General features: G+C 38.7%; 1 protein-coding gene across 2 annotated transcripts; it reads left to right on the top strand.

Annotated features, from left to right (window-relative positions):
* Positions 1-1650: 1650 nt before the first annotated feature.
* sfpq (splicing factor proline/glutamine-rich) lies at positions 1651-20903 on the top strand. Of its 2 annotated transcripts, XR_270291.4 has the most exons (12): positions 1651-2576; positions 3169-3360; positions 3448-3749; positions 3872-3967; positions 4464-4660; positions 4769-4853; positions 4951-5062; positions 5149-5197; positions 6216-6319; positions 20306-20354; positions 20580-20699; positions 20806-20903. XR_270291.4 is itself a non-coding variant. In XM_003458547.5 (10 exons), the coding sequence occupies exons 1-10, from the start codon at positions 1794-1796 to the stop codon at positions 9491-9493; spliced, it is 2031 nt and encodes a 676-aa protein (XP_003458595.3). In that variant the 5' UTR covers positions 1652-1793; the 3' UTR covers positions 9494-13127. The 2 variants fall into 2 exon arrangements, 1 of the variants encoding a protein (XP_003458595.3); XM_003458547.5 differs by lacking the exons at positions 20306-20354; positions 20580-20699; positions 20806-20903 and adding an exon at positions 9383-13127 and having other exon boundaries at positions 1652-2576.
* Positions 20904-21490: the final 587 nt, after the last annotated feature.

Genomic DNA, 21490 nt, shown 5'->3' with positions numbered 1-21490 from the left:
CAGTGTCTGTAAGCTAAATGATAAGAACAGGAACTTGCCATAGGTCATGTCTCAGACGAACATTTCAAGTCTTGCACTTAAAAAAACAGAACAGTCTGATTTCTAAAACTATAATGGAAACTATAACGTTGAGGCTGCTTCCTCTCATCTCATGGTACACAAGTGCACACAGAATCTTATCAGACCTAATAAGGATATGATTTTTATCAGCATACAGATGATTATATACTTCTAAGCATAAATGACAATATATAAAAAAATCACTCTTACACAATAATTTTAGCTACCCTACAAACCTGAAACATTAATTACAAACACTGTTACATGTCAAGTTACAGATCAACAAACACTGAGGTGAACAGACAAATCACAATAAAAAAAATTGTCTAAATGACACCTGCCAGAGTTGTGTAATCTAATAGCCAAGGGACTGAAGTGGTGCAGTACTTCTATGGCACTTTTCTACTTAATTTGAGCACCCACATTTATTTAAGTGCTTTTTTTCATGCCTAAGCACTTTTAATCTAACAGCCACATTGGATACATCAGGGGAAACATGAGGTCTAGTGTCTTGCCCAAAGACATTTCAACATGCAGGTGAGTGACTCACTGAGCAGAGGTCTTTTTAGTTTTTTAGCAAGATTTTAAAATGTGTTTTTCTTCCTGGAAATTCTACTTATACCACCATGTTTGCTGTTGCACAATTCTCCCATAGAATTCAGTCCAGGATTTGTTGACTGCCATGTCTCTCTCTTGTGATGGTTTTTGCTTAGGTGCTTGTTGGTCAGACAGCCCTTACAGAGGCTGGACACATGCTAAAAGCAAAATAATTTCCCACTAAGGCAAACCCCAATGTCACTGCAGTGTGATATGAACGAGCAAGTTAAGAGTTACCTTGAATTCTCTCTAAATTGTTATGCCATACGTTTACTAATAAATCTAAAAATCAGCCTACTGAATTCTAAACAAGTCCTTAAGGTTTTTTTTTCCTCAATAGTTTTCTCACTAATGTTTTTTTTAAGCAGTTTCACTATGAAGGACTGATTAACACAAACCCCTACAAACAGCTGTCTGTTTTAAATGGGTCTGAAAGCTTAGTCTGAGGTGCTGGTAACTGTAAATTTATAAGCCTGATGACTTTTATAAGCTTCTTCTCTGTAGAGGAAAAACTTACTCTTACTTTCATTGGACAGTGCTCACTGGTGACCCGTTTAATCAGTGTTTGATTGTTTCAGTGACTTTTGACTATTTGGAGCAGGAGCGTGTCAGTTTCAGTAGCAGCCACACAGTGAAATGAAAATCACATCAAGGGCCAAATATATTAAGTGTATTCATATGCTTTAATTTAAAGTGAAATGCATATAAAAAGGATTCCCTTCTTATGCACAATCTGGGTCATAAAGTCAGCAATAGTCACTGAGGGCCTGCTCTACTGGGCAGGCTACAGTACCAACCAGATAGCTATGTGACACAGATTTCCTTGAGCAATGATGGAGTATTGTTTAACAGCTCTTTCATCAGAGCCGCCTCTTTACATACAAATAAGAGCAGAATTGGTGACTTCAGGACTGGCTCCTTCGAAAAACTCTTACTCCGCCTCCTGGGCAACGGACCAATCAGTGGGACCGGGCGGAGCCAGACGTCTGCGTACTGGAGAAAGAAAGACAATTCGTTGTTTAACTGTTGGTCGCCATTTTGAGAACCTGCGAACAGCCTTTGGAGGTGGTTGTTGAGCAGCAGGACCTTTAATTCTTTTGGTATTTTAAAAATAATTTTTGCCTATATTAGGACCAATGTCTCGATTCAACAATAATCGTGGCGGCTTTGGAATGAATCATTTCCAGCCGCGCAGAGGTGGGCCCGGCGGCCCCATGCGAGGTGGGCTTATGGGAAACCCAAATTTTAGGAATAATCCTTTCCAGAATCAAAATCAAAACCGGAGGGGGCACAACTTCAACAGACCACCACACCAAGGATCGCAGAACACTCCCCAGAAGCCGCAACAGAACCAGTCGCTACCCATCATCCCTCCGCCGACTCCAGGCCCGGCTCTCACGATGGAAGGCCCGATTAAGCAGCAACAGCAGCAGAAACCGGCGCAAGAGCAGCAGAAATCCACAACCCCTGGGCCCCAGCCGAAGGTTCAGTCACCACCACCCAAACCTAACGTGACCTCCCCTCAGCCAAACCAGGCAAACAAGAACCTGAACCAGCAGCTGAAGTCACCCGTGGCAAATGCTAACGGACAGCAGCAGAAGCCGACTCCACACCCAAGCCCGAAAGCAGTTGGGCCGCAGCAAGGTCAGAAACCAACCCCTCAACAAAGCCAGAAGCCGGGACCCCAGCAGGGCCAGAAGCCGGGACCCCAGCAGGGCCAGAAGCCGGGACCCCAGCAGGGCCAGAAGCCGGGACCCCAGCAGGGCCAGAAGCCTGGACCTCAACAAGGCCAGAGACCAGGACTTCAACAAGGCCAAAATGCAGGGCCACCGGCCATGAAAGTCAAAGTGGAGCCCAGTCAACAGTCACAAGAGACCATGAACACTGACGCAAGTCGGTCAGAAGAGAGCCAATCTAAGGTTTGCTTTATTTAATTTTATCTTAATTTTTATAAACGTCCAAGTGGCGTCGGCAGTCGCTATCTGCTAACACTAGCCCAAGCAGCCGCGTGGTGCTCGATATGACACTTTACACAGCCCTGGCGGGCGGAGTTGTTTGTGTTATCCTTACAGTTATTAGGGAAGCCGTCGGGCGCTCGCTACGGCGGGCAGTCGGGGTGCATAAAAGAGCACATCCTTCAACGTTATTGCTTTTAGCTAGCGGCCATCTTGTTCAAGTATAGAAATTAGTTCTGTCTTAACGCTTTTAAAAGGACAAATATATTTTCAGTGATGGGTTTCATCTGTTAACCTGAACAATTTTGGATGAACTAGTTTGTCGACAGTGGTATTTCATATTATTTTCCGTGTTGGATTTTTTTCTTTTACTACACAAAGCGAGTGAGGGGGATGGGCGAACGGACATCGAAATACGGACGCGAGCACAAGTCAAAACATAAAAATCATCTGAAAATGATAATCTATTGGGCGTAAAATATTTGTATAGTTTTTTCTTTTCTCTATATGTGTATATTTCTATGAATTAAAATTTGAATGGCGTTTTTTTTCTTAGGCTGAGTTCAAGGCGACGCTGTCCATGTTGCTGAAGCCAGGTGAGAAGTCCTACACACAGCGGTGCCGCTTGTTTGTTGGTAACCTGCCCAACGACATCACAGAGGACGATTTCAGGAGGATGTTTGCAAAATATGGGGAGCCCACTGAGGTCTTTATCAACAAGGGGAAAGGCTTTGGTTTCATCCGACTGGTAAGGGCTCACACACTTGAATTGAAACAGGTTTTTGTTACTGTAATAAGTAAAGGGACTCTTAAATAACATTTTTCTTTTTTCTAGGAATCTCGGGCACTTGCAGAGATAGCAAAAGCTGAGCTGGATGACACACCAATGAAGGGCAGACCCTTGCGTGTCCGATTTGCTACACACTCTGCAGCGCTGTCTGTAAAGAATCTGTCACCATTTGTATCCAATGAACTCCTAGAGGAAGCTTTCTCACAGTTCGGAATGGTAGAGAGGGCCATCGTGGTTGTAGATGATCGTGGACGCTCCACGGGCAGAGGAATCGTTGAATTTGCCTCCAGACCTGCTGCCAGAAAGGCTTTAGAGAGGTGTAACGAGGGGGTCTTCCTGCTCACTACGTAAGTCGAATTATATTACTTGAATAGAAGGGGTGTATGTAAGTTGGAAGATATTTGTAAAAGGTTCTTGAAGCCCTTGCTCTTTCTTTCAAAAAAAAAAAAATGTATTTCACCTTCTGCAGGTCTCCTCGGCCTGTTGTTGTCGAGCCTCTGGAGCAGTACGATAGTGAAGATGGTCTTCCAGAGAAGTTGGCACAGAAGAACCCCAAATATAAAACGTGAGTACTGGTTTGTTCTTCTTGGTGTAACATCATGCAGATGGCAGTGAAAATTTTATTTTGTCCTTAAGTTGCACTAATCATACTAACACCACCATAGAATAGCCAGTAGGTCTTGAAGCAGGTGCATTTTGGTCTCTTGACGCAATCATCTTTATTATGCAAATTACTTTCTTCAGGTCATTAGGTCATTGTTTTGTGAGTAGCAGATGGTGGGGGGGGGGGGGGGTGGATTCAGCTGTTAAAGGTCAATCTTCTCTGAGGCTCTGCAGATGTTAACCTAAGTGAAATCCCACATTGGCAAACAACAGAAAACCAAACCATTGCCTATAGTATAAAATTGAATTATTGTAATTGGGTAGTAAAGCTAAAGTAAAGTTTCGCTTTGCATTCGTTTTATGTTAGATTTTCCAGTGGCATTTTTAGTAACTGAGGTGAATGCAGACATGTGCCTGTCAATCTAATCTACTCTACGTTGTGGTCTTTGTGTCTTCAGAGAGCGTGAGGAGCCTCCTCGCTTTGCCCGTCCAGGCACTTTTGAGTTTGAGTATGCAAAGCGCTGGAAATCCCTTGATGAAATGGAAAAGCAGCAAAGACAACAGGTGGAGAAGAACATGCGCGAGGCTCGTGACAAACTCGAGAGCGAGATGGAGGATGCTTACCATGAGCACCAGGCCAATCTGCTCCGTCAAGGCAAGTTTAGATTTGGAAGACCTGCAATTCTCATGATTTGTTATACATGTCACTCATTAGATGTGGGTTATCCTACTGTTGTAAATGTAATGCATTGTTTTCATCCAGATCTGTTGAGGCGACAGGAAGAGCTGAGGCGTATGGAGGAGATGCACAATCAGGAGATGCAAAAGAGGAAGGAAATGCAGCTCAGGTATTTTATGTCATTAAATTGCAGCTGGTTGTTGTTGGGAACGGCCTACTGAATTCTCATGGACCACATTTGACAAATGATCTGCATTTTTAAACAGACAAGAGGAAGAGCGGCGCAGACAGGAGGAGGAGATGCTTCGGAAGAGAGAGTTAGAAGAACAGATGCGCCGTCAGCGTGAGGAGAACTACAGGATGGGCAGCTTTATGGATGTTAGTTAAACTAAACTTTGGGATCAAAAACATCAGTTCAACAGCTAGTTACTGCCTACATTAATCTTAATTTCTTTGTTTTACAGAGGGACAGAGAAATGAGAATGCATCCTGGTGGAGCTTTGGGCATGGGTGGTAAGTGTCTTTTATTTAAATTACGAAATTGTGACAGAAATCCAGACACCACAGTGGCTATAAAGTTGACCCAAACATTTTAAGCATTAGATGATGAAATGCACAGTGTTGCATAAGTTGCAAAAAGACATTTCCAGCCTATTCCTTCTTTACAGCAACCGAAGTATTAAACATTCTGTAATAAACATTCTGTAATAAATTAGCTTCTTATTTTAAGTAAAAAGTGAAATAAAATAGACAAAATAGTCCATTTAATAATAAATAATGACACAAAGTTAGAACAATTCCATAAGAAGAAAAAGTAAAATAAAAAAAGCGCTAAAACAATCAAATCTAAATGTAAAGTAGGAAGGAGCTCAACAAGTAAGTCTATGTTAAAAATAAAAAATAAATAAATAAATGTACATGTGGAGATATCAGGAAGGGTAGACTTGTTTTTGTTAGACCAGATTTGGTAGGAAATGTACAAACAACCTCGGGGTGGGGGGTGTGTGTGTGGGCGCTTGTCAGTAGTGTTACAAAAAAAAAAAAACTTCTGCAAGCATGTAAATAGAAGCTGTTGGGGGTAGCAGGTGTTAAACGGTTCTAAACTGGTAGTTGCTTTGGTGTCAACTTCATTCGTGTTACATTACATTTCCCCCTAGCAACTAAATGACAGCTGGCTATATTAGCTTGTAAAGCTTGCTGTTAGCTGAGTCAAATATTAGATCAGTGCGTTCCCAGTTTCTATGCAAGTGTTGTATAGCTATTGAAATTCTGTTGAGCCAGCTTTACCATCAGCAGGATGCGCCTGAGTTTTTACTCCTCAGCTGTAAAAGACTGGAGGTTTATTGTCATCACGCAGATGGGCAGGCAGCATGGACTCAAGTCCTACATTGGAGACGTACGATTTTTGAAATGGATAAATAGGTGTGTGCAGTAGAAGGCTGAGGGGTAGCGTTGGTATTTTTAATTCGCAGGTATTTTTTAATTCATGTGCTGTATGAATACCTAACATGTTTTCCTGTTTGCTCTTTAGATATGTCCTTTGGTGGATCCTCACAGAAATTCTCTATGGGCGGACTTGGGTTTGAGAGTCAGCAGGGAATGGGAGGACCAGGAGGCCTGATGGGCAACGAAATGGTAATGTATCCCACCTGTGGGAATTTCAGTAGTTAATGTAGTTTTATTTTTGGCTTTCCCTTTGGTTGGAGACTCCTGGCCGTGTTTTTGATTTTTTTTCTTTCGTCTTCCTTTCTTCCTGTTAACACGATGTCCAGTTGTCTAAGCAGGATGGCAGAATGAGTGATTTGTGTTCCCAGCTATCACTGGATGGCTTTCTGGTTGTTGAATGTGACACATGCTCACTGCTTTTATAGGGTTTGTTTGTTTTCTTTTTTCCAGTAGCAAGCCGAGCCCCCTCAGTTAATATTCCCACAAGCCATTACTGCTTTTAAGCTATAAAACCGTCAGCTTGCACTAAATGATCATCTCAGTGTGTTTCAAACAGCTGTAGAAAAACTTCGCTGGCTCTGCTCACTCCTATCACGCTGTTTGTGTAGTGGACTGCTATTGCAAGCCCTGTCTTATGTGAGCTGGACAGGCACGTTTTCTTGATTGAGGAGAGCATTGGTATCCAGTATTATTTTTATTTGTATTTTTATTTATTTTTTTAATTTTCACATTTTTCTACTACCAATTTCATGCCTCATTTGTCTATCAGGAGAACTGAAGTTGTGTATGAACAGGCTTCCTTTTTCCCCCCCTTAAATCTATTTAGTTATATTTTTGAGGGCGTGGGGCGGGAGTGTGGTGGAAAACTTCTGGACCAGCAACCTTTACCTTCTCATCAGTATCTCTTTTTGTAATTGAGTTTTCAAACTTTGTAACACTTTTAGTGCCTGATGACGGTGCAAAGCTTTGAGTTTGACAAAGATTACAGCATGATTAACTGATGGGGGCTGGCGTAGCCTTGTGACTTTGCTTAGATGATATCGCTGAAAACTGGACCGAGCCTGGGATTTTTGTTTCTGGCAGGATTTAGACCTGAAGTCATTTGCTTCTGTATTACAATTGACGGATAAAAAGGTTCTATAGTCCTGAATAAAAAGTAATGCTTGAACTTAGGGTTCAAATAGGGTTTCTGTATTATTAAGAATTTTTACAAAAAATAAAAAAAGTCTTAATAATAGTCCATTAATTTAGATCTTAAGGCAGGGGTGTCAAACATGAGGCCCATGGACATTTGTTTTTTATAATGGGTAGTTCATGTGTAATTAAGCTAACTTAGACTGACGGAAATAGGAGTCTCTTGGTAAGGCCAACTTCAAAGTGGGTTATGTGGCCCATGGTACAAAATGAGTTTGACATACCTGCCTTAAGGCATTTTAAATACACTTTAGGAATTGCTTGCTTCATGGAGTTCATTTTACTTTTATAAGGTTATGCAATTTTGTTTGCAGCAAACCCACCTAACTTGGGTAGGTACACGTTCAGAGGGTCGGGTGTTTGATGTCTGATGGGAAATTAGAAAGGTGTAAAGCTGCCATTTAAAAATGACGTGACCCACCCTGCACTAACTAGTTGAAATGGTTATAGCAAATGAAGACTGTCAGTACTAGAGTATGTGAAGTTGGGAATCTAATGGTTTTTACCTAAACAGAAATGGATTACCCACTTTTTAAGAACAAGTCAGCACACCTGGAGAGTGGGCTCTGCTTAAGCTCTGGCCATCTCAACTTTTTTTGTATTTGAGAGTGGCCTAGTTTTGGAGATGAACAACTGGCTTCTCTTCTGCAATTAGAGCTAAACACTTGGCCTGTGCTCAGAGAGCCAAATTTTTATTTTATTTTTTGAAAAACTATGCAAAACTTCAGAGCTGTATTGCTATCTTATTCTGGTTAATGGAAAAAGACTTTCATTTTGGGGGGCGTGGGATACTGTTCCTTTGAAATTCCTTAATTTGTGTTGTTAACGACAAAAAGCACAGAAATCAAATATCTATCAGACTTTATTCTTTGATAAAAAAAATTTTGCTCAGAATCTTGATACTTTTTTGCTCATAGTTGTAAAATGGGTTGTAAAAGAAATTCTTCGTGCTTAAAGACATCTTAATTTTGACTTGAAAACATGAACCTTTACTTAATTTATTGTCTAGAAGATTATTTAGTTTTTTAAAATTTAGAGCACAATTTGCTTTTGAATAGTTTTTAAAGACCATAAGTTTGAGTTTTAAGCCTGTTGGAAGTGACGCTGACAGCCCAACAGTTTTACAGTCTTTTCAGTTTGGTAAAATGAGCAGAAAGTTCATACACTTCAAGATAATAGTTATATTCTGCAATCTGACTACCTCACTTTGTTCTTCTTACCTTTGTTGTTCTTTGTAGCCTCATTTTGCAATTGAAAATTTCAGCTATTCTGCTGGATTTCTACAACGACACTCTTAGTTTCACAGAAGTTGTCTGAATTAGCATTGATGTGAATATTAATGAACTGCTTACTTATTGGGAAAATGTTTTACACTTCGAATATATTCATTCAGTCTGAGAGACCATACATTTCTGGTAGTTCCTATACTTTGTAGTCACATTTGGGAACGTTTAAAAGTTACCATACCCTTTTGTGATACCTGGGCAGCAGATTTGTAGATATGTTCAAGATGACTCTTTAAGTCATACAGTTTACAATATAAGTCATGATGCCATCAAATTGTGTATATATATTTGCAACATTTTCTAAGGAAATCTGACAAATGACTAGAAATATGAGGTTAAACCTCATGTTGGAAATATATTTTTAGCTTCCTATTTTCATGCCGCCTCTCAGAAGTTTAGGCATGTAGCTGTTGCCATTTTCATTAACTAGTAGATACGGCCAGCTGTCATTAATGCCCGGCTTAATCTTGGCATGCACTGGAGAAGAGACCACACTAGGTAGGCACTGACTAACGAAAGCATTACCCTCTCTTCCTTTTCCGTATGTTACCTGTGGCACCTGTGGACCTTCATATTGGAACGAACGGTTTCTCCGGATGTGTCTCCTGCTGGTTCTTTTGTTAACCACTCACAATATAAAACAAATCACACCTGTGCCATACCTTTTTTACACATCTCCATATGGACATGAACTATGTGCTTATGCACTGACCCTTCCCATACCTTATTACCACCCTCCTGTCTGCCTCCTTGGCACATTGACACCCAACAGCGCAATGAGCGCTTCACTCCGGGTGGTGCGAGGGGAATGGGTCCTGGTAACCCCGGGTATGGCAGGGTCCGCGAGGAGTTTGATGGTCCTGCTAAGAAACCCCGTTTTTAAACGCTGCTCTTTTGATGCTTCCAGCAGCACCATTTGTACAGTTTTTCTCTAAAAACAAAAATGTTGATTCAAATTTCTTGTATTTAAGTTTAAATTGTTACAACATTTTAGCCAATTTACTCAGTTATTGAAAGTCAATATTTTCATTTTTTACTTTGTCTCTAGTCTGAAAAGAGAAGTTACTCTTAGGTGATCCAGTTGTTCTTTTTGACCATGTATAATTTTCTTTCTTTTTTTTCTTTTTCTTTTTTTTTTTTTTTTAAAGATGTGTTATGCTCTGTGAGTCGTCGTGAAGTGCTAACTGTAACATTTTTTCTGAACTTCCTATGGCTGTGTTTTGTGCCATGCATTTGGAGTCAACGCATGTACTATAATAAAGAGACATTGGTTCAATCAGGAAAAACCTTTAACCTTTTATTCTTAAAAATGAAACGTGTAGTACGTTCAGAAAGCAGCAATGGGCTGTTTGCGGAAATTGAATAATGTGGTTACCTCTGCCACATTAGCTCTTAAAGATTCTATGTGTTATTTTCTCAAGTCCTGCCCACTTTAGTTCAGTGATGCGTGCACAGTCTGAAAAGAATTAACTCATGGTATGACAGAAATTAGCAGCAAGTATGACATGGCTTTATCAGCTAATTCCCACATTGATGAATAAGTATTTTTACAATATATTTCAAAGGAATAATCATATTTTTAACACCTGCTTAAAAAGACTAGACTGGGAAGCAGTGTTGAACAGGCTCCCCCAGATCATTGAAAAGTTAATAAAAATAAGATTTAACACATTTTAATATTTTTAAGTTTCCTGTAAATTAGCGATATCATTAGCAGGTATATATATTTTTTAAGACCAAGTTGTTAAGATTCATTTTTATAAATCGGTTATTAAAATGGTCTCTCGTTTCAAAGAATTTTATTTATTTTTAATAATGCAGGGTGGCTCTGATATTATAGCCCTGTTTTCAAACAAGTTCGCTTCCTTTTATTTTTTGAACAAGGGGAACTTTTAGGTTTTTTTCCTTGGTTTTTAGGAGAGGCATTTTGTGAGTAACTCTGGTTTTACAGTCTTGCGTCTGGACAGAAGAAATATCACACATGGAACCTTTAAGAAAACCTGTGTAATACTGTGTGACTAACAGTGGTCTTACAGAAACCTAGTGCTGAAACCACACAGTCTGACTTAGACAGGCAAAATCCACTCAAGTGTGTGTCCTTGTGTGCATGTTTGGAAGCTGGAGTTATTGACTACATTTACATGCAGGTCATTCTGTTATTACTAGCATTTCAAGCACTTGTGAGGCATTCTTTCAGAAGGATAACTGTCATAAAAAAAATGCACAAAGCAATGCTAATTATCTTTAAAAATGGATGATGTTGTTAAATTGCGATGAATATCGTTATGTAAAGGATTACTTTTGATAATAATGAAGTTTTCGATAAGGGTGCACTGATGTGATTCTGTACTGCTATAGGTGCTTTAAGGTGTTTAAGTTTACCTTAAGTGGTAGTAGTGCAAACAGCACCACGTTTCTGCAGTAGCTGAAGTAATAAAATCGTATGTAAATGTAGTCAATAACGGTTATGGACGGACTTGAGGCGTATTATAGGTCTGTAAAATTTTGTGTAAAATGTGTCTTTGGGGAAGTCCAGTGGCAAATCTTGACATCAGATATGCCCATACTATACTTAAACGCCTTGGAAGATCCATACTTGGATACGTATGTCAAGTCTTAGAATTTCTAAAAATCAAGTAACTAAGAACCAATGGTTCTTATCATCAGAGATCTGACTTTTCAGGCTGTGACGTTATAAATGACTGAGTCACTGTTGGATTTTGGAAAAGGATTTTCAGTTATAAAGCTCTAATTTTGCTAGAGCTGCACGAAGACAATAAGTCCCTTTGTAAGAGCGCATACGGTGCCCTAGTTTTCAAAACCGCATGGATGTGTGCAGTGGGGTTAAACGACAGTTTGATTTGCATCTTTTCTATTTCACATTTGCACTGATATGTTCTTGTGTATCAGTTAACTGTTGAAAAACCAGCACTACTGTCTCATTTAAAACTAGAGAGTCCAATGCTATTGTATCAACTTTGTCAACAGGGCTCATGTGCTGTTATTTTCCAAGGACCTGCCTTGTTTGTAGTAAATTTGTCACTATTCCCTTCTCAGACTGACTTGTATGACAAATTGGGTAACATTCAGGAGAACCCATTTTCCATCTCTGCAGAAATGTTTAGCTGTATCTGCATTAATGGCCTTAATGTTACTTGCCATTATAATGACAATAATATCCTGTACTATTAGGATATTAACATTATGTCCAAACATGGCATGAGATCTAATTATTGGCTTTTTCATATAAAGAGAAATGGTCTTTGTTCTCTGGAAAAACATTTGACAAGAAGTCCAAATATTTGTTTTGTGGGACTTTGAGCGGTTTATTTTAAAATTTAACAAACAGTAATAATTAAATATTAGTTTACAGTTGATTATACTTTAAATTCTTCTTATGACTTTTCAAGATCCCATTGAAACTTTCCTTTTCACTCTGGCCCAACCAAAATTGAGTGCCGTAATTAAATGGACACCTTCCTCCATTCACAAGCCTACCTTTACAAGCTTTTGTCAGAGTTGTCTGGTAAGAGATGGCCTGAAAAGTGAATGTAAGTAATTTTAATCTTTTAATAATTTCAACTTTTGTTATTAAGCAGATTTTATTTTTTGCGTGTAATAACTTGGCTGTATTCTATTCCACTAGCTTTAACATTGACATTCTGTGAATGTGAAACTGAAAGTATTTTTCATTCGACATTAGTTACAATTTTGTAGTTGGTGAAAGCTGGTTAATTGCTGACCTTGCACAGCAACTAGCTGATCATTGTAGCTTTTTTTTTTTTTTTTTCTTCATGTAGAAGAAAATGTCATCCATTTAACCATGGATTACATAAGACATCAACAATCAAATATTTTTAGCGCACCTGTTAATGTCCTTCACATAATCAAACATACAATGAAGGTAAGGATTTTAACTTAAATGTCTTCTCCTACCATGTGGCATCCCAGAATCCCACAAAACACACCTGAAATGGCCACAGAACAGAAGATTTGGATGTCTGGATGCATTCAGTAATGGAGAGGATATAAAGGAGTGTTTATCTCAAATGTTACGTGTGTTTGTGTTATGTACATTTTTTCTTTAACAGGTATGGCCGGCTTTAAAGATAATGGACTGTGGCTGAAGTGTGGCTGGGTAGTAAGGACTTGGAAAAGCTGTAGCTAAGAAACTCAAACGCTGGATCTGAAACTAGTGAAAGTAGTGAGATATAATCCCTATTTAATCATGTACATACAATACATGATTTCCTTCCAAGAGAGTAGTCTAATGAGGTACATTACTTAGATGCTTGTCATTGTGATATGGTAGTCAAACCCCTGGGAAGTCAGCTGGATTGTGATTCTAATCCATCCTTGTAGCATTCCTGATGAATTAAAAAAACTTCTTATTTTATCTAATATTTTGTACTTGTACTGTAGGGCTGCACGATTAATCGTTAGAAAATCGCGATCTCGATTCATACTTATGTGCGATCTCATTTCCAAATGACAACGATTTAAAAAAAAAAAAAAAAGACGACGATTGTACCGCATTTTGATCCGGGACGTAATCTGCATGAAAACGAACTCGAACTTACGGAGGCTATTACTTATCACCTAACCAAAGATATATCAACACTGTGCAAAACGAGGGATTTAGGAAAATGATCAACACCCTAGACAAACGCTACACAGTGCCGTCCCGCAACTATTTTTCTATTGTTGCACTACGGTGGAGACAGAATTTCAAGCAGTACAACATTTTGCGGCAACCACAAAATGTGAGGCATTTATTGTTTTTATGTTTATATATTGTTTTTATGTTCAGTTTCAACTGTTACGAAGTTGATGTGCAGTTAATAAGTGCAATAAATATTTATATTGGAAAAGAGAATCGTGATCTCAATTCTAAGCAAAAAAATCGTGATTCTCATTTTATGCAAAATCGTGCAGCCCTATTGTACTGTATATTTAGTGTATATTTTCTTATTCAATTTTGAAAAAAGTTTCAAAAATTCAGTAATAATAATTCACAATGGAATGCAAGAAATTTTAATTAATATAGCACAGATTAATATCTATAAATACACTTAAAGGCATTCAAAAATATCATAACTCACTGATTTGATGGTGGAATGGAAGTTAATGCCTTTAAAGTCCACAACACTAAATTTGTGTTGGTTGGTTATTTCTAAATATTCAAAAGAATAATGGTATAGGTTTAAGGCACAAATTGTTCTTTGCAACATCAGTGCTTTGAGTATAATTTCCACATAACAATCCATCATTAAGGTGTAGTGTTATGCCAGCTTTTTTCAAAAATATATTTTACAAAGAGACAGCCTGTCTACATGGTTTATATGCTTGTATTAAATGGTCGATTTTGGATGAGCAATTTTCATTGTAAAATGACCAAATCCTATAACTAATAGTTATTTGTAGAGATGTATTTGCCAAATTCTTCCTCATTCTTTAGAGGAATGATTCATTTTTTAGCACAGTGGCATGCACTCTGAATTTTTCTTTGACTGTATGCACAAATGACTGGATTTTCAGATTAAAATAAACGTTCCTCAAAGTAGTTGTGACATAACTGAAAAACCGAAAGGATGTTGGAAGTCAGATAATCTCCAACATTTAGGAAACAGTTTAGATCTGCAGTCAGAGGTATGTAGGGTACCTTTAAAATATGTCCTTTATACATCGAATTCCTTTTAGGTAAAACATTTAGAAATGCATAACTGCTTTTAGATTAAATTACATTTTACTGGCTTAAACATAGTTCTTTTACTTAATAACATAGTGTGCATTTTGAACTTTGTAACGCTGTCTGTGTTGTGTACAACTTGTTTTTCTTTAACAGGTTTGACCATCTGTTAAGGTGTTGGACTATGAAAAGGAAGTTGCCAAGCCAAGACATTAAGAGTCTGTAGCTTCTGTTGGAGCGGTTTTGTAAATGAAACTGTCACTCTAAAGGACCAGAGTGATCAGATAATAGTGGCTCTATAGCTTGGACTGTAGGTTAGAATATTTGGGGATTTAAATATTTGGCTATTGCTCTCGCACAAGTACATTTTTAAGGAAAATTCTTATATTTATGTCTATTGTATGTTTACAGTTGCTATACTATAATGCAGAAAAAAAAAATCCCTTTCTGCCATTTTGCCATGAAAATAAACCCTTGACGTTCTTAAAGGGGCCCGGTTACACCCTCCATATTTTTGTTCCACTTTGTCTTGTGCATATTATACGGACTCTTTTTGCAGCCATGCCATTCACTCCATCTTCAAGCTAGGTCTTCTGTCTTTAAGGTCCGTTTAAGAGTCCTTAGATTTTTCTTTATCCTTATTTGCCACCTTCTGGAAGGACCTTGTGGTTCTTGGTTGTACTGGTCACAGATGATAGATTCCAGATAACAAATAAAATGTGGCAGAAGTAGAAAATATTCTGTAAAATGTATTTAGGGCCGTTTGAAGCATTTGACTCTTATAAATTAATTCTACAATTTAAGTTTTAAGAAGAGCATGTGAATTTGTTACATATTTATACATGAAAGAAATAACGGAACTTGTTCTAGTTCCTCTTTAAGAGATTAAGAGACTTTCAACATTTAACTCAAAAGATGGTAATTACTTAGGCCTGAAACTGTGAACTGAGTTTGATATTGCCTACGTGTTTTAATGTATTAAAGTAAAAATAGCTGTGATGCTTGCTTATACAGCACTATCAAACCAAAGCAAGTTACATTACACAAATACATGGATTACATGTTGTAAAAATGAACAGCTTTGGCAGTGGAATTATAAAAACAAAACAGGAACACATTTACTCAACATTCGAGTTCTGAAATCGATGTTTATAGATGTTTTTGACTGGAATTGTGGTGACAATGGAAAGCTTGGACGTTCAAGTAAAGTCGCAGCCACAGGCAAGTGAAACATTGCAGTTAACAGACTGTTCATGAATGGGGATCAAACTTTTTGACAGTCATTCTTAACAGCTTTAACAATTGTGTCTAATGATCACACAGCACAGGTAACAGACAATATAGCAACTAATTAAGATTCATGGTGGGAAAAATGACCTGCTGCCTTCAAGGGTTGTAATGGTACGTGTGTGACGTTAAGTGCTAACATGTATATGTTTCTCTGTAGGAGGAAAAAGACTGCCCGTACCAGTGATATCCACATACAATCTTACTTTTACTGCTACATACTTTAGGTTTGTTTGGTTTTTTTTGCTTAATAGATAAAAATTAATGTCATCTGTTAGACAGTGAGCTGAATCCAGAACCAGTTTTAAGTATTACTCTAGTGACAACTTTCTAGGGGCAAGTAGCTCACAGCCTCTAACCTCATGTTTAACTCATGAGTTGGACTAAAATCCAAAAAATCTCACAGTGTACTAGTTACACTTCGACTACATGTAGCTCCCATGTTTCACAGCTCACTGAGCTCAGCTTTTAACATCTTTAGAAACTTTTATTGTATTTGTGCAGTGCAATCCAATCCAAGGTCTTTTTCTTGGTTCAGTAGAAAGGAGTGGTTTTTGTTTTTTTTGTTTTTTTTCTGATGGCATTGACCGTCACACCATTAGGATTTCTAAATACACTCTTATAATGTGATTCTGCTTAACCTGTTAAGGAGCAGAAAGTCATTTTCTTTTCCAGAACATGTTTGCTTTACACCAGGTATGCATTGGCCATATACTCTGGTAGGAGTATGTTTGAAAGCTCAGCCAGTTTTAGAAGTCTTCCACTGGCTGAACACGACATATTTTATATTTAAACATTATATTTAACTGAAACATGAGTGCTCACAACAAACAATACCTATTCTTTTCAGGAGTTTTTTTTTTTTTTTAAATTATTGCTAGTTTTTATACCTTTTTACGATGAAATCATTCCCCAAATATGGGAAAGTATTTCTCTTTATTCTCAATTGAGTTTCTATTGTTAAAGTAAGAATTATGGCCAACTTTTAATCAAAAAAAAAAAAGAAAAGAGGCTGCTCATAGGATAATTTTGACTTTGGTCAGTCTTTTGTTGCCTCTGCCAAAAATATACCACACTGACTCTAAAACTCAAACACATACCAAACTGTTTTGTACTGTTACATCCCCACTCCCCACACTTACGTTGTGACTCAAGTTTTATGTAACAACTTTTTTTGTACTCCAGCACATAATCTCATCAGTTCTGTCTGAATTCTGACCATAATAAGAGCTACACCAGCAGACCGATCAAGCTCACATACCTGAGTGAGGCAGGAAGTTCGATGCCGTCTTACGGTTGAAGAGGCAGCGGCTTGTTGTGCCTGTCTGGTTGTGCGTGTTTCATGTCTTTGGGTAAAAGAGGTGCATTAGCTGCTGTCAGCCAGCTTGTCAAAGACGGGCTGCCCCAGTCCACAGTAGAGGCTCTTCTCTGCAGTTGGGTTACATTGACGATGAGTAGTTCTGCAGATGTCAGTGGACAGTAAAGCCTGGACTTGTTTGCACTGCAGCCAGAGGTATGCTTACACAGATCAGCTGAACAAGTAAGGTAAGTGTCCCATCCATGTTTATAATGCAAGATGCACAGTTGTCCCATGACTTAACTCTTCTGTCTTCTTATTCCACGTCACTGCTCACAGTGATGTCTTCAGGGCTTCTGGCATCACACTTTCAAAGAATGGCATCACAGTGCAGATCTCTCTTCTTCATACTTCTTGGCAATAGATTTGCTGTAGCCTGTGGAGTGTGTGTGTGTGTGGTTGTAGTACTTTGGCTCTTCTGTATGTGTGCATGAAAACAAGTGTTTGTGTGGATTCAAATATATGGAACACAGCGCTGAAATGAAAGCTATAGTCAAGTGAAAGGTGTTCTGCTTTTTTTAAGTATTGCCTGGTATATTTAAGCTCCCAAGTGGAAAAAGCAGAAGTCTTGTATACAACTGTACATGATGTTTTGCATTTTGTTTCGTTTTCTTGAAAACTTTCATATTTGAAAGTGATTAGTTTGGAAAAAGGCAGGGTGTTTGCAGCAACAAACTGGGGGGGGGGGCAACCAAAGCCCAGCTCTACCAGAGGCAAAAATACTATGAGAAACTGTTCTGCTTTGGCCATAACTTTGTTTTTTATGTTTTGATTGCTTTCTGATTGCAGTGAATTTATTCCTGCTTTGATAAAGTAATGGTTCCTTCTAAACACACAGTGGCCTTTCATCAGCACATCCTCAGTCAGTCACAATGCAGTTAAAATCAGTCATGAAAAGTACTTTCATACTGTGTAAGCAGCACTTTTATCTTTGAACCTTCTATCAGCACTACTCCTGACCCCCTTGCCCTCTCTACCTGTTTGAAATGACATACCGATTGTATTGGTACTGGGTTGGGTCTTTGAAGCATTGAAGTGACTGTACAGAATGCTGCGGTAAGACTTTTAACTGGCACTAAACTAAGGTCACACATCCCTTGGGTTTTGGCTTCTCTTCATTGATTGCCAGTAAATTTTAGGTTTCGTTTTAAAATTTTAGTTTTAACTAAACTGCTCTACATGGTGAAGCTCCCCAGTATATCTGACCTATTGAAACGTCATGCTTCTTCCCGGTCACTTAGGTCTTCGGGTCAGAGGTTACTGTTTGTCCCACGTATTAGGTTCAAAACACGTGGGCATCTGGCTTTTTAGGCACTGGCACTAGGTTGTAGAATTCTCTTCCACTGTCTTTACGCTGTACACACTCCACTGACTATTTTAAAAAGCAGCTGAAGACATTTTTATACAAACAAGCTTTTAAATTTTTTTTTCATTGTTTCATATTATTATATTTATATTTCAGGGTTTATTGTGAAGCACTTTGATTTTTATCTGTGAAAGTGCTATATTTAAGATGTCACATACTGTTCGGGTCACTTTTACAATTTTGTGCATAAATAACTGGTCAGACTTGTGTATGTGGAGGAAATAGAAACGGAAATGTGCACTGTTTTTACAAAGGACCACTCATGTTTCAGTAATCTGTTTTAAACAGAACAAGCATGAAAGTTTTTACTGTACCATTTCATCATGTAGAGCATTTGGGCTTTAAGTTACATAGTGCTTGTAGTCAATCTGATTTTAATTGCATCAAGACAGTGTTGCTGTTTCTCGTCTGTGGAATGCATTCAGTGTAAAACTAGTGAGAAAACTGTTGGTTTGAAGCTGTGAATTTGAACTATGAAATGACACGTCACCATTTAAGCTTCTGAAACGGCATGAAGGCTAACCGTAGATTGGTTAGTAAGGCATGTCTGTATTCACTGTGAAATTAATCGTGATTCTCTGTTTTGCAAACAATATTTTAAACAATGTACTGGCAGGGTGAAAGCTGAGCTGAACATCCCACTCCTGGGTGTCTTTTATTGTATTTGTTTGCTGAATAAAGACGCTTTTAGGCGAAGGACGCACTTAACATAAGACATGGGTTAATCTATATTTAAATCAAATAAAACACACATACTCAACGTTAGGGCACATCACCATATTCTTCTTTGATTAATGTACTTCAAACTCGCAAGGAAATTATTTGCTGAGGTCATAAAATTAGGTGCGGTATCGTTTTCTTGACTTTCATTTAGTCTGGCTTTTGTAATCGGGAGGATTTAAGCGGATTTAATTCACTCCCATATTAGCTTCACATTTAAAAACAATGCTCAGTCCATTGTGTATATATACAATCTGTATTCAAACACTGTTTTTAGGAACAAACTGATGGTTGCGTGGTTTGTCTGAGGAAATTTGGACAATTATTTTAAAGAGTGTGACCAGTAATCAGCTTCAAATGGAACTTTTCCTTTCTTCTCTCAGTACCTCTCATTCCTCATTCCTTCCTGTAACTCATGAATGGCATGTCATGCACTGACCAGCCAGCCATTTGAATAAATGTACACGACATGAAGACTGTGGCAGTTTTGTATGTTGCTTGTATTTAGATCTCTCATCTCTGTAGGGCTCCATTGCCCTTGGAGCTCTTGAACTCTGGCTAGACTGTGTTCAGCCAATGGCGGCTGTGATGATGTCATCTCTGCACTGTGATCCATTTTCTAACCACACTCTGAGTCCTGATTGACTACAATCCCTTCTTATATCCTGTTGGAGTGTGATGCCAGAACTACCCTTCAGTCCTGTAATGGCCTCTTCAGAAAGGGCCTTGCCCAGAGTCCGAAAGACTGACACTGAAAACGACCACGGCTTTGTCAGTGCTAGGTTTATGGTGTAGCTCCAGTTTGGGGTACCTTTGCAGTAAAACACCTGATGTGTCAGTATGAAAGTCCAGCTTCACATGGCTTTGTAACAGATGGACCAACCTACCTCTCAAGGATTGCAACGGATTCGAACATTGTCATGAATTTGTCTGTCCTCCCTGCAGTTTCTAATAAATTATTCATCTTCTGGGTGCTGAGATGCCCTTCAGTAACAAACACATGCATACACGTGCACACACTTCATTCGTTCACACTTTTTACTTATCCTCACACACGATTTACTTCTAATGAATGTTATAACTAACTCATTTTATTTTGAAGCTCTGTCACATGACATACAGCACATACAACACATGTACACACACCTACATATCTACACACACACAGGCTCTCACTTTTGTGTGTTTATGCATTGCAACCACAGTGAGTAGTGTTTGTGAGTAAACCTGGTGATCAGTCCACTGTCAGGCTCTCATTGTCTGTCTCTCGCTGCAGGATTCTCGACCATTAGAGGGAGGCTGAGGATCTGCACGGATTTACCACGGTAAGTGTCGGAGAAATGCAGTGTGTCTGCTTAACTTCCAAACATGTAAAATATCATCTGCAGCACTGTAATGCATCTTATTTAGAAACTTACCTTTGAGTGTTTGACATTTTGTTATAATGTTGGTTGTGAGGCTGCTATGACAAAACTCCTGAGTTACTTTGTTTGTCACATGACACAAGTCGAACATCACTGATATTTTTTTTGTTTGTTTCTGTGTTGTAGGGAAAATGAAGATTGTCTTGTAAAATGTCAAAGCTGGAGGAAGCTCGCTGTAACAGGATGCCAGGATGACCTCCAGGCTGGCTCATGTGCAGCTCATCCTTCAAAACATGGATGTGAAATGTGCGTGCGCAGTTTTTTTTCTTCTTTTTAAACATTTGAATAGAAACCTACTGTGAAATATCCTGTTTGCAGCACTTAAGTCTAATAACTCATTACTGTTTCTCAGGTGGCAGAGCAGTACCAGGACTCATCCAACAGAGGGCAGTCTGCAGTCCAGAGGAGGGATGCACTGTTTTCTCTTAATAATAAAAGATATGAACCTGAGTTTTGTTTCCATGTCTTACTTTTCACCTGATGACCACCTGTTTTGTGTAGGTTAGTTTCATTTAAGCGTTACACTAAATTTAAATTGCATATATTGCAGTAAATGAGATGTCAAACTGTGTTTTTCTCTTTAGATTGAGGTTTGGTGCTCTCCACCAGCACTGGAATGTAGGTCATTAAAGTCTTTAGGCTTAATTTAACCAAGTGTATGGTACATGTTGCTCATTGAATGCTTGGAAATGTCAGAAAACTGTAAACTAGTAATGTTTACTTGGTAGACAGGCCCCAGAGGTTGATTCAGAGCCAGGAAAAACCTGCAATCACTCATCAAACTCACTAAACTCCAGCTGGACTGAGCAGCCTGCTTACTTGCTAGATTCAGTGCCTCGGCTGTGAAGCACCCTGGTAGGAGTCCAGTCCAATTACAATTAAGGGTAAAGGTGCAATGTTTCCGCTGCTGGCCCACACTTGCATCTCAAGTATTGGCTGTCAGTCTTGGAGCAGGTCCAGCCGAGAAGCAGCAAGATGATCCGGAGCAGTCTGAAAGCACGATCTGAGTATGTGTCGGATCGTTGTTGTCTGACCTG

This window comes from Oreochromis niloticus, linkage group LG22 (genome assembly GCF_001858045.2).
Source record: "Oreochromis niloticus isolate F11D_XX linkage group LG22, O_niloticus_UMD_NMBU, whole genome shotgun sequence".
In the NCBI taxonomy this organism is placed as follows: domain Eukaryota; kingdom Metazoa; phylum Chordata; class Actinopteri; order Cichliformes; family Cichlidae; genus Oreochromis; species Oreochromis niloticus.
This window is presented reverse-complemented; position numbering and strand designations above follow the sequence as displayed.

Coding starts and splice junctions, on each gene's coding strand:
- sfpq (XM_003458547.5), top strand. CDS start 1,794: ATGTCTCGATTCAACAATAATCGTGGCGGCTTTGGAATGAATCATTTC. Junction 3,361..3,447: donor GCTTTGGTTTCATCCGACTG/GTAAGGGCTCAC, acceptor TCTTTTTTCTAG/GAATCTCGGGCACTTGCAGA. Junction 6,320..9,382: donor GCCTGATGGGCAACGAAATG/GTAATGTATCCC, acceptor GACACCCAACAG/CGCAATGAGCGCTTCACTCC.